At 51.0% G+C, this 11,434-nt stretch overlaps 2 protein-coding genes across 2 annotated transcripts in view; both read right to left on the reverse strand.

Annotated features, from left to right (window-relative positions):
• Positions 1 to 5,136: 5,136 nt before the first annotated feature.
• Positions 5,137 to 7,326, reverse strand: Hoxd9 (homeobox D9). The gene is made up of 2 exons (XM_028763028.1): positions 6,477 to 7,326; positions 5,137 to 6,122 (listed from the first exon to the last, which is right to left on the reverse strand). Exons 1-2 carry the CDS (start codon positions 7,261 to 7,263, stop codon positions 5,881 to 5,883), a joined length of 1,029 nt encoding a protein of 342 aa, XP_028618861.1. The 5' UTR covers positions 7,264 to 7,326; the 3' UTR covers positions 5,137 to 5,880.
• A 2,841-nt stretch (positions 7,327 to 10,167) lies between these two features.
• Positions 10,168 to 11,434, reverse strand: part of Hoxd10 (homeobox D10) — a 3,343-nt gene continuing 2,076 nt past the window's right edge. Inside the window, exon 2 of the mRNA XM_028763050.1 lies at positions 10,168 to 11,185. Within this exon, the coding sequence (XP_028618883.1) occupies positions 10,908 to 11,185 (278 nt within the window). The 3' untranslated portion in view covers positions 10,168 to 10,907. The remainder of the gene's footprint in view (positions 11,186 to 11,434) is intronic.

Genomic DNA, 11,434 nt, shown 5'->3' on the forward strand with positions numbered 1-11,434 from the left:
TCCCCCCCTCAGGCTCGACCGTCCGGCCGCCGGCCGCTCATGCCCGGCTCTCGCGCCTCCGTCTCGGCCTCGCGCCGCCTCCCTCGCGGGCCGTGCGGCCTCGCCCGCCCCCGCGCGCCGCCGCCCTGCGGGCCTCTCCCGGCGCGCGCCTGCTGGGCCGCACTAGCACCGCCGACGCCCCGGCGACCTGCCCCGCGGCCTCCAGTTTCCTCTCAGGCACCAGGCGGCCCTAGCGCACCGGGACGAGGAAAAGAGTGCGCGCGGCGGCCCACGGGGGAGACGCTTAGGCTTGGGTTCCCGAGCCCCCGCTCTGCAGGGAGACGAAAAGAAAACACACCCTCTGCCCCGGTGCCACCTCTCACCTCAGCCCTCCCCCCGCCGCCCCCTCCCAGCGCTGTCGTCGCCGCCGCCGAGGCTGCCGCCCCGGTGCGCGCCGGCGAGGCATTTTCGCACCCCGCCACTGCGAGGAGAGGGAGCGAGATGGGGGCGAGATAACCGCGCGGAGGGATCCCGGCGGCGGCGAAGCGGCCCCTGCGCCGGACGGGATTCCGCCGCACTCCGGCCCCGGGATGCCTCCGCCAGCCTTAAAGGGGGCCCATAAAGCCGCACTGCCAAGGGCTCGCGGGGGCCCCCGGGTCCGCAGAGAGGGGGCGCGGCCGAACCTTAGCCTTGGGGCAGGCGGGGAGGTCACTCCCAGGAGGCGGTGGAGCAGACGAGCTCTCCGCGCCGCTCCTGGAACTGCCCAGTAGAGACTGGCCGTGGCTTTTTTTTTTTTTTTTTTTTGCATGTCTCACCCTGGACGAGCGAGGTGGACGGATTGGTCCTCGCATTCGTTTGGGCCTAGCTGAGTGGTTTTGATTAAAAAGCCACAATCCTGACCTTATCAAAGCGAATCAAAGTCTTGCTTTTTCCAGCCGAGCAGGCCTTGTGGAAATGAGATGTACATTTACCCTTGACGCACTGCATGCCTGGCTGAGGCTCCCAGGTTAATTGATATTTAATGGAAATCATGCCCATGAATATAGTTTCCATCATTTCACCCTTGATAGACGTCAGTGGTGGCCACGGGGAGGGAGAGAGGCGAGAGAAATGTGGGAAGGGGACATTAGAGGCGCTGAGAGAGTGAAGAGTGACAGAAACGTTCCCAGTGGGCAGAGAGCCTCAGGTCGGGGTGGGTGGCATTTCCTAGGGTCCCAACCCAGGCGCCCACACTTGGGCGGACTGTGGCCCCGGGTGGAGCGCGGTGGGGGCGGGGGGAACCGGGCAGGAGAAATCGAGTTCCCCAGTCGGCATTCGGACCGTGCCGGTTCCAGGCAGCTGCAGGCAGACCTTCCCTGTCCTGTGCTTAACGACTTTAGCTCACACACCAATCTGAAATAACTGCCAGAGACTGGATGCAGGCCTTAGCATAAACTTGATTTTTCCCGACAGAAATAAAGAAAAGGCTCAGAAATAAAGAGAACGCCTGGCTTGTGGGCGTTAAGGAAGAGACGCAGAAGTCTGCGGAAGTTCAGGATTTGCATTTTCGGGAATAGGCAGTGCCCTTATTGTAGCACCTGTGCAAAGCTGTGTGGCTTTACACCGACAACCGCTTCCCCACACACTTTCACCCCCCCTCTCATTTGAATGTCCAATAAATATATTTATATTCTTATTCTCCCTCCCCCCTCTCATCTCTCTACCCCTTTTCCTCTCCCTCCCTCCCCCTTTAGGTGCTGAACCCTTTATTCTTCCGGGATAATCTGGTGTTTGGAGGACACCAGGTTCTCTGATCAGAACAGACCTAGAAGATACACCCCAGCTCACCAAAGACTTTCCAGCTTACACTAAATCACACCGTGCTGACTTTCCACGGCCAAATACAAATGCCTAAAAACCCAGATGGACTCAAAGATGAAGCAGGCCAGAATTTTAACGACCTTCCATTCCTTATGGGGTTGTTCAGCTCGTGTGGACAGAATCGCGAGATCAGTCCGAGTGGACTGGATCTCCTTTTTATAGATAAGGTCATCATAGAAAGGCATTTTCGTTAGTAATGTCCGACTCAATTATTTCGACAAGGAATGGCTGAAAGTGGTGAAGGTAAATTATTGATGAAGCTGTATATGATAAAGGCATGTGTTAATAAATTTACATTAGAGAATACGGGGTACTTGTTCTTAGGGGTGGTCAAGGGCAAGAGTGTTTTATTAGGTTTTGTTTTTCTTCCAAGTATCCTTCAAAGGCGAAGTTTAACAACTGATTCTGACTATTTAGGATTTGAACTTCAGCCCTGCAAATGTGCAATGAAATGATTTTCTTTTCAATAAAGCCTTGGAGCTAAACTTGGTGATTGTGCTCTTTTTCTTTCACTGTTTGGCCTGGATGCTCATGGGAACGTGGGTGTATTTGGACATCGACTGAGTGAACAGATTTGGGAATGGGGATGGGAGAAAATTTTGAGAACTCGGATCTCAGTCACAGACAACACTTTTTAAAACTCCACATACTTGGGAGATTGTCCATGAGCATGGCAGTCATTTCGACATATTCAGGCCTAATTTTTAAAACACAACGCAATGTTTTAAAACACAATGACAAAATAATGTGGGGTTTTCAATGTCATTTAAGCATTCGTCTGTTGTCCGAAAAGGAAAAAAGCTGGTTAACTTCGTAACTATCTCTGCTTTTACACATTTCTGTTTTGATGGAATGCATTAACTTAACATTTTATAGTTTCTGCACAACGATCCAGATTTTCTGAAACGCTGACTGAGCCAAAATTTTATGCCTGACTACCGTGGCTTGAGAATTTAATAGTTCATGTTGTTTATTTTTGTTAAATTTATCCTAATTTAAGATTAAAAGTAAGATTGTAAATATTTTTAATCAAAACCTTCCTGCACCGCAACGCTAGCTTTACGAGATCAGAAAGTGGAGCAACAGCGCTCTCTAGTGGCCAAATGCGGTCGCAAGCCAACCGAGTTTGATTTTCCTTTCACTTGCCTCAAACCAATTCTAATCTTAATTCTCTAGTTTGACTTGGGCTTGGACCGCTGACACTAATAATGCTTCATCTCCTTGACTGTCAACAAGTCAAGTGCAGCAACCCGGGGCTCCTGAATGCAGAGGAAATTCTCATTTGTGCTCGCAAGAACGTGCAAGTAGCGTGTTTGCCAAAAGCTTCCAGCGGGTCTTTTGCCAGACACCGCAAGTCCCCCATTCTGTAATCTACCAGCTGTGCTTTTTAGGCACAGTTATAGGACAGGCAAGGTTTAACAAAAATTAAAACTTTAAAAATATTAATTAATGAGATTTTTTTCAAAGAAAGCAGGGATTTTGACAGCTAAAAATTTTCTGGAAGTCAAATATTATTGTTTTTCTCTTAAAAGCTGTTACAACATTAAATCATCAGTATTTGCTAATCCAGCTTTCTAATTGTAATGTTTGGGGCCCATTAAACTGGATAATTTGGGGTGGATTAAAGTCAAATTAGAAGCTTTTGCTGCATCTCAAGTGCCTGTCCGGAAAGTCCCTGTTGGGCTTATGTTTATTCAAATTTCTCCAGACAATAAATGAGAATTTTTTTAAGTTGTATAAGTGACAGACTGAACCGAATTGGATAAACGGTCTATTTGTTTTTTTTAAAAAAAATAATAACAAATATTACCAAATCGGTGTGTTTCTTGCTAAATTTCTGTCTCTCGTTTCCAGAAATGTTTTTGCCAATTTAGGTTAAATGACTGTATCTGTAATAAGTGAACAAACTTCTATTTTTTGCCTGAAATTTGGTGTGGTGGACCAGTGAAGAGGGGTGTAACTCCCCCTTTCCCCACAAAACATAATTCTAAGAGATGCTTGCTTGAGTAAATGGACCAAGGTCACTCCCAGCCATCTCAAGTAACAGCAGAATGTCATTATTGTCTTATTATTAAAAGAATCAGACAGATCATGCCCACAGTCAAAATAGTAAAGAGCCACTGGCCATAGACTATCTCTAACGTTTGCCCCATTTTAAAAATCCGAAATATGTCACCTCTAATTTTTATTTTCTGGATGCTCACACCTCACTGGGGGTCTTCCAAGCCCTTTCCTTCTTGGTCCAGGTCTTGTTTATATTTTATTGTCCAGATTTTAAGACCCAGTTTTGTCTGCATTTTTCCTTTCCTCCCACAAACATCAAAATGAGATGGTTTCAAAGCGAAGCGCCTGGGCTGTCGTAAACTCATTACCTCCAGACGTCTCGCCGGCTCGATGGCTTTATGACACCTTGGCTCTTCCTGTTTTCAAAGAGTTGTAGGTATCCGCCTAGCCTAAGGGGCGGAGGATGCAGCACCTTCGGCCGGATCTGGGCCTTGGCTTTCCCTCCCAGCCCCCATCTGCTTTTTCTTGGGAGTCCCCCTCTTTCATCAGGATCCCCAAGATCTCTACCATCACCCCCGCCTTCCGCCTAACCCAGGCTGCCCGGCGCCGCGGCCTCCTCTAGGGCCTACAACGCCAGTGATTCGCCTGAACCCTCACAATGACCTTCATTTTAGCCTCTCAAAGCGGCCTCAGAGGGCCAAGCTGGGGGCTAAACATACACAGAAGCTGGTTGGAGGGAATGGGCGGCAGGATAAGGGTATGGGGAGGAGAGCCTTGACCATTTTGATCCGCTAAGGTCACTTTGGGGCTTTGGTGGGGAGGGGTGGAAGCTCACTGCCCAACTGGCTAGGACCTCCTGGAGCCAGCCAGCCTCTCAGGCCTGGGGGAGTTACTCCAGAGTGCCATTTCCCTTGTTTGGAGATGAGGGTTGGCGGCTGGGTCTCCAGGATAGAAGTAAGCCAGAGGTGTGGTGTGTCAAAGCCTTAGCAAAAGGATGCCTGGTTCCTGGCGCCGGTGGCTCTGCAGAGAGGCTCACCCCGGGGCCTAAGGCGGGGAGTTCATGGTGGCCCTGGCTGCAGGACAGTGCAAGTGCCAAGTCACCTTCAAAAACTGTGCTCTTCGGCCAGGTGTGCTTGCACAATGGGAAGCTTCAAGGCGCCTCAGAGACCCTCCAGGTGCTAGGGCCTCCAACCTATAGCAATGTGTCTTCCTTTTCAGGGATGGGATAGTCTGAGGATTATGTTATTTTGCAAAGACACAGAGAGCAGTCACACAACATTCAGGGCCAGCGGCTGGGCTCCATTTGTTCAGATCAGCATTTATTTGTTGGAAGCGGTAACATTTACAACTGGTCCTCAGGCAGGAATATGGAGGGCCACCTCCGGAGGCCGCCCAAGGGAGTCCAGCCCTCCCGGGGAGAAAGTAGCTTCCCCGGTGCACTGAGGATTAAGCCTCAGCCCACCCCTATCCCAACCTCGTGCCCCAGGGCCCAGGGCTTCTCGGTAGGCCTCTCTGGAAGTCAGTCCGCGGGTTCCCCAAGGATAGGGGTTTTCCTGCGGTGAGCAGCTGAGCTGGGTTTTGGTTGGGAGAACAGGGGTGGGAGTATCCACAGTTTATCTCTTCCTTTAGATTCTCGGAATTCGATAGTTGGCCCTGTTTGGGAGGCTGGATAGGATGAGACTAAACTACAACACTTTTCAGAAACATGAGGGACATTTACACAGGATAGGGCTCCATCAAGCCTGCGTGCACTCACAAAATATAGCATTTCCTAAGGAATCTAGGGAGTGGGTAAGGGAGGGAGTGGGAGAGGACAAGACTCCAAAGCCACTTGGTTTCTCCAACACGTATGCGAGCAAATACAGTGTCCCCCAAATAACTCACAGAGACCAATCACACAGTCACTTCTACCTAAAAAAGAAGAAAGTCCGAGTCGCTGCAGAGTTTCTGAATCAAGCACCCACCAAGAAAACAAACAACAACAACAAAACCAAAACCCGCTGCCTTCTGAGCGCCGCAGGCCAGGCCCGCACTGGGTCAGTCTCCTTTGGGACATTTCTCTTTGCTCATCTTTTTCATTTTCATCCTACGGTTCTGGAACCAGATTTTGACTTGTCTCTCTGTAAGGTTCAAAATCCTGGCCACTTCGTAGCGCCGGTCCCGGGTGAGGTACATGTTGAAGAGGAATTCCTTCTCCAGCTCTAGCGTCTGGTATTTGGTGTAGGGACAGCGCTTTTTCCTGGTGGAGCGAGCGTGGATCCAGTTCGCTGCAGGGTTGTCTAGGAAGAGGGGGGTTTGCAGACAAGGGAGAGAGGGGCGGAGGGGAGGCAAGGAGAGACGAGAGACGACAGGGTGGGGAAGAGAGGTCGTTAAATTAATTTCACCAAGGATGGACGCTTTTCACAACTTGGGGGAATTATCATAAAAAGCCTTAATGCCCGCGCTCTGTTTACCGTACAAACCGCGCGCCCAAGGTAGGTGGTTATGGGAAGCTTTTTTATGGATACATGTTGCTCGCCTAGGCTTGGGTAGGCGTCTAGACGTTTTTATAGGTTAGTAAAACTATCAGTTTTGCACATTCGAGCCTTACAGGTTTCAGCAATAAATCAGGGGGCAATTTCTTTTGCACTTACTTGGGTCAAGTTGCTGCTGCGGCGGCTGCGGCGGCTGCTTCTCCTCCTCCTTCAGCGGGCAGCCCGGGCTCGGGTGATCGCTGCAAGCAGAGGGCTCGGACGAGCCTCCCGCCCCAGGCCCGGTCCCGATTCCCACCCCGGGCCCGTTCCCTGCCGCCGCCGCCGCCGCCGCCGCCGCTGCCGCCTTGTCCCGCAGGAACGAGTTGCACGGGAATTCTGGGCCGCCGCTCCCCTGGGACTCGCGGGCCGCGGAGCACTCAGTCCTTTTGGAGGAGGAGGACGAGGAGGTGGAGGAAGAGGTGGAGGCTGCAGCGGAGGCCGGGGCCGCTCCGGTTTCAGGCTTAATCCCGTAGTGGCGCCCGTTGGCTGGGCCGCCGGGGCTGGGAACCGGACCCGGGCCTCCGCCACCGCCGCCACTACTGCCACCGCCACCGCCCGCGCCACCGGGGAAGCCCGGCAGCGGCTCCATCCAGGAGCGTACGTAGCGGCTCGGCTCAGCGGCGGCCAGGGGCGGCGGGGACACGTACGGGTGGTACAGGCCGCTCATCGTCGCCGCCGCCGGGGGCTGGGCGGCCACCGCGGACCACGAGGCAGAGAACACGGACGATTTGGGGGCAAAACTACACGAGGCGAACTCGGCGGCGGCAGCCGGGCCATCGGCCACACCTGCGGGCCGGCCCTGTGTCCCCGGCCCCGGTGGTCCAAAGCGCGCGGCAAACACCTCGTCGCCCTCATGGCCTATGAGAGAGTCCACGTAGTAGTTGCTGAGGGTGCCACTGGACGACATGTTGAGGCGCCGCGCACTCCCACCCAAGGTTACACTGCCCACCGCCGAGCGGCTCCTCGCCGGCGCCCGAGCCGCCGACTAGTTCGCAGGCTGCAGCCACCACCATTGGTCGCGCGGCCCACGTGATCATATTTACCAATACCCGGAGTAAATCAGTCCGCTAAACTGGGGGCTGCTGTGATTTAAAAAAAAAAAAATCATCAACAGGAGCGTTGCAATTAGAGCTGCCGGGACCGGGTGCACGCACCAGCCCGGCCTGGCCCGGCTCAGCCAGCCCTGGTGGCGGCGGCGACCACAGGCCTCGGCCGCAGGAGGCGCTGGGGACTATTTGTTCATCTCTTCTTGCCTCTCTGGGTCCTGTGATCTCCACTCGGACTCTGGCTCTCCGACTCCTGGGTTCTAAACCGTGGGCTGGGCTTCTAAGGCACACCTAGGCGATTATCCAAAGCCCGGAGCAGTTAGAGGCTCCCGGGTCGGTGCTGCCCCAGGCAGGCGGGCCTTTAAGGGCGGCCCCCTGTCGCCCAAGGGGAGTCGTTCTCCCCTCGCCTCTTTTCTTACCTAAACCCACCCCTCCCCACACATACCCACACACGCTCTCTCACAGCTTGGCGTGTTGTTTAAAACAGGTGGAAGACCTCTGTAATGATATTATGCCTTTCAATAAAAATTTTATGAGGTGTATTTGATTATAGATTAATGTGTCCCTAATAAAACGGACGGATGGAGCAGCTCGGAGGGCCCCCTCCCTCTACCACACTCACACACTTCCCTGGGTAGCCACATGTACACCCTCGATGTAAGGCTAGACACACGCCCCGAGGCCCAAGGGGTTAGCTGGGTCAACTGGACTCCCAGGCCTGGTCCAGCTCAGCATGGCTTCCAAGGGGCGGCCTCCAAGAGGTGTCTCTCTGCCCTCGGATGGGTGGTGAGCACTGGAGTCCAAAGGAGCCGACATTGATGGCCATGGTGCCTCATCTTTTTCCAGCCTTCTGGAATGGCCCTGTAAGAAAACATGCCACAGGAGAGAAAACCCAAAGGCCAATGGAGCCGGTTCTCACTAGCTGAATTAGCCCAGACTCAGTGAGGCCTGCAGGAACCGCATCTCCGAGGGTAGGGTCGCTGCATACTTTTCACACTGAGAGGCCTGTAAACGGATTCTGAAGATGTCTTCAAAATCCAGACGAAAGAACAGGTCCTTGAGCCACCCCCTTTCCAGTTTTCCCCACTTGCCTTGAGGGGTGAGGCCAGGCAGCCTTGAATCTGAGAGAAATGCCCATTGTCACTCCCAAATCCATGGTACAAAGCCTGACTGGGAGCCGAGACAAAAGCCGCACGCAAGCGGGCGGCTGAGAGGGCATATTCCTCTCTCTACAAGTTGCCCAGAGCACCCTTGGAGGGCTCCCAGCCCACCTCTAGCCCCGGAAAGAAAGGGGGTAAATGGCTGCTTAGGGCCTGATTGATTGCCTTTGCGAATGGCTTTCTGATTTTGTTTCAGGGGGCCTGCCCTTTTCCTGTAGCACAGGTTTCCCCCTATCAGCAACTAATGGCGCTCCCCACATCGCTGGGAGAAATGCAGAGGTTAAATTTACTCTACTTCGTTTCCCCATCCAAGGTAAGTCAGGGGCAAATTTATTTCAGTCCTCTCAAGCTAGAATTGAGTCAGATCTCTCTCTCTCTCTCTCTCTCTCTCTCTCTCTCTCTCTCTCTCTCTCTCTCTCTCTGCGGATTTGGGGTTTGGGACTGGAAGTTAAAAAATAAATAAATACCGAGCATCCTAAAGACTGTCTGGATGGGGCCTCTGAAGCTCAGAGAGACTAAGTGGACTGTTCTTTGGGAGGAAAAGGGCCTGTGTTTAAAAGAGAAAAAAAATCCTGTTTTGTGAAATTCTTTGAAGATGGGTTAAAACCACAGGCTGGACCTGGGGCAACGAGTTCAGTCACCTCTTCCCACAAGAGCCCCTTCCCCCTTTCCTGGCATCATTAGATGAATGTGGGATCAATGGTAGGGAATTCTACAGAAGCTGGTTTGAATTTTCCAATCCATGTGTATAAAAGGTCCATTGGACAGACTTGTTGGGAAGTCATGGTCACTTGTAAATGCTTTCAGTCACCTGACAGCTCAGGCACAGCGACTGCAATGAGCATTTTGTAGTTAAATAGTGAGAGATCTGATGGGGGACTGTTTCCATTTTTTCCTTTAAATAGTTAATGTGGGCCACTCAAAGCAATGGCTGAATACTAATCCTTTTCAGAAAGGAACCAAGGTAAAGTAAAATGTGAAAACTCACCCAACCTTGGCTTCGCTGGGTCTGGTTGTCTTGAGCTTGGGGCGGTGGGAAAGAGTAAGGGGGTGAGGGGGCACAACTGGATCCAGTGCCATGCTAAGCTGTTGCTTGTTCTTGCAACGGAGGCCAGGCAGGTTCCAGGTGGGCAATACTAGTTACAACCTAGCCCCTGAAGATGGATTCCCCAGCCAGAAGTCAGCAAGAGCTCACTGAAAGCATTAAAAATAACATAACCAAAACCAAAGAGAAGAAAGCACACAAATGGAGAACTGGAGGCAAAAGCCGGCATAGGGCATAGGCATACTTACCAGGCTCAGGGTAGAGGGGAGCTCGTCCCATTGCGAATGCAACTATATTAATAAGATTAGGAGAGGGGAGAACAGTCTTCCCAGTTATGAAGACTGAACTTCCAGGCTGAATGATAAGCTCTTCTCAGCCCATCATTGTCATATTGGAGTACTCTAGATCTTCTCCATCTTTTCTCCTCCCATCCCCTTCCTCCTACAAGCCCCCACTCCCCTACTCAGCCGCCCTGGAAGAGCAGTTTAGTCAGAAGAGACCCTCCCCAAAGACTTTTCTCTCCACCAAAACGTATTTCCATTTCAGAAAGCAGAGGGAACAAACTCATTTCCAGAGTTTATTGCATTACACATGCGACCAGAACATGCACAGAAAAGCACAGGTTGCTCTTGTACTTCTACCAAACCACAGATGCACCACAAGGAAAGGCTACAAGGCATAAGTCATCAATACTCCATTTCACCAAGGACAATTGCTAAGTTCATTGTGAAAAGATACATTGTAATGTGCTTTTTAAAGTCCCCCTCCCCCCAAAGCTTGTGGGTTTTCTTAATCTTTTGAAATATATATAGATATAGGGTTTTTTTGTTCTTTTTTTGTTGTTGTTTTTTAAATACTGGATGTTTTCAAAATGCCATGAGTTCATGTGCTAACCACACACAGAGAACTTTTATGTTAGGAAAAACATGGAGAAGTCACATTGCTGGCTGGATAGATGGGTAGATGAGTGGATATGGTTAGATGAATGTTCTACAGTTCCAATAAGTTAAGACCCAAATGAAAATGCGCAGTAATAGTTACCCTGCATTACGATGAAAAAATAAATTACACGTGCTAAGTTTTTTTTAATATATATGTATACTCATAGGGATTACAGATCACTTGCAGCACGAACAGAATGACCCCAAAGTCACATTCTAGCAGGAAAACAGAACAGAACAAAACAAAACAAAAAACCAAAGAGCAATGAAGGTTTTGTTTCCGCCTTCCCAGTCCTCCAGCACTCAGGCCTGGAACTCGGTGCCCCCTCTGGGATCCTGGCCTCACATGGGCCTCAGACCTAAGAAAAGGTGAGGTTGGCGGTCAGTTCTCGGATTCGATTCTCTCGGCTCATCTTCTTGAGTTTCATTCGGCGGTTTTGAAACCAAATCTTGACCTGCCTGTCGGTGAGGTTAACGCTCTTACTGATCTCTAGGCGGCGCTCGCGGGTGAGGTACATATTGAACAAGAACTCTTTTTCTAATTCCAGCGTTTGGTGCTTAGTGTAAGGGCACCTCTTCTTTCTGCCACTCTTTGCAGTGAGCCAATTGCTGGTTGGAGTATCAGACTTGATTTCCTCTAACAAAATTAAAGGGAGAAGAAAAAAATCAAGAATTTTTTTTTCTCTCAGTCCATTCAAATATACCCTTGGCCATGACCCTGCTGCCAGACAGGCTGCTTTTGACAATGCTAGTATTAAACATTACTTACAAAGGTGGGCATGAAGGGGATTGTAAATTGGTACCAGTTTAGAACTAAATACTTAACACGATGAATGACAGGATATTCTGTGTCAGGGGCTACCTCTTAATATTCAATTCTTATTCA

Source organism: Grammomys surdaster, unplaced genomic scaffold (assembly GCF_004785775.1).
Source record: "Grammomys surdaster isolate TR1022 unplaced genomic scaffold, NIH_TR_1.0 136, whole genome shotgun sequence".
NCBI classification, from domain to species: domain Eukaryota; kingdom Metazoa; phylum Chordata; class Mammalia; order Rodentia; family Muridae; genus Grammomys; species Grammomys surdaster.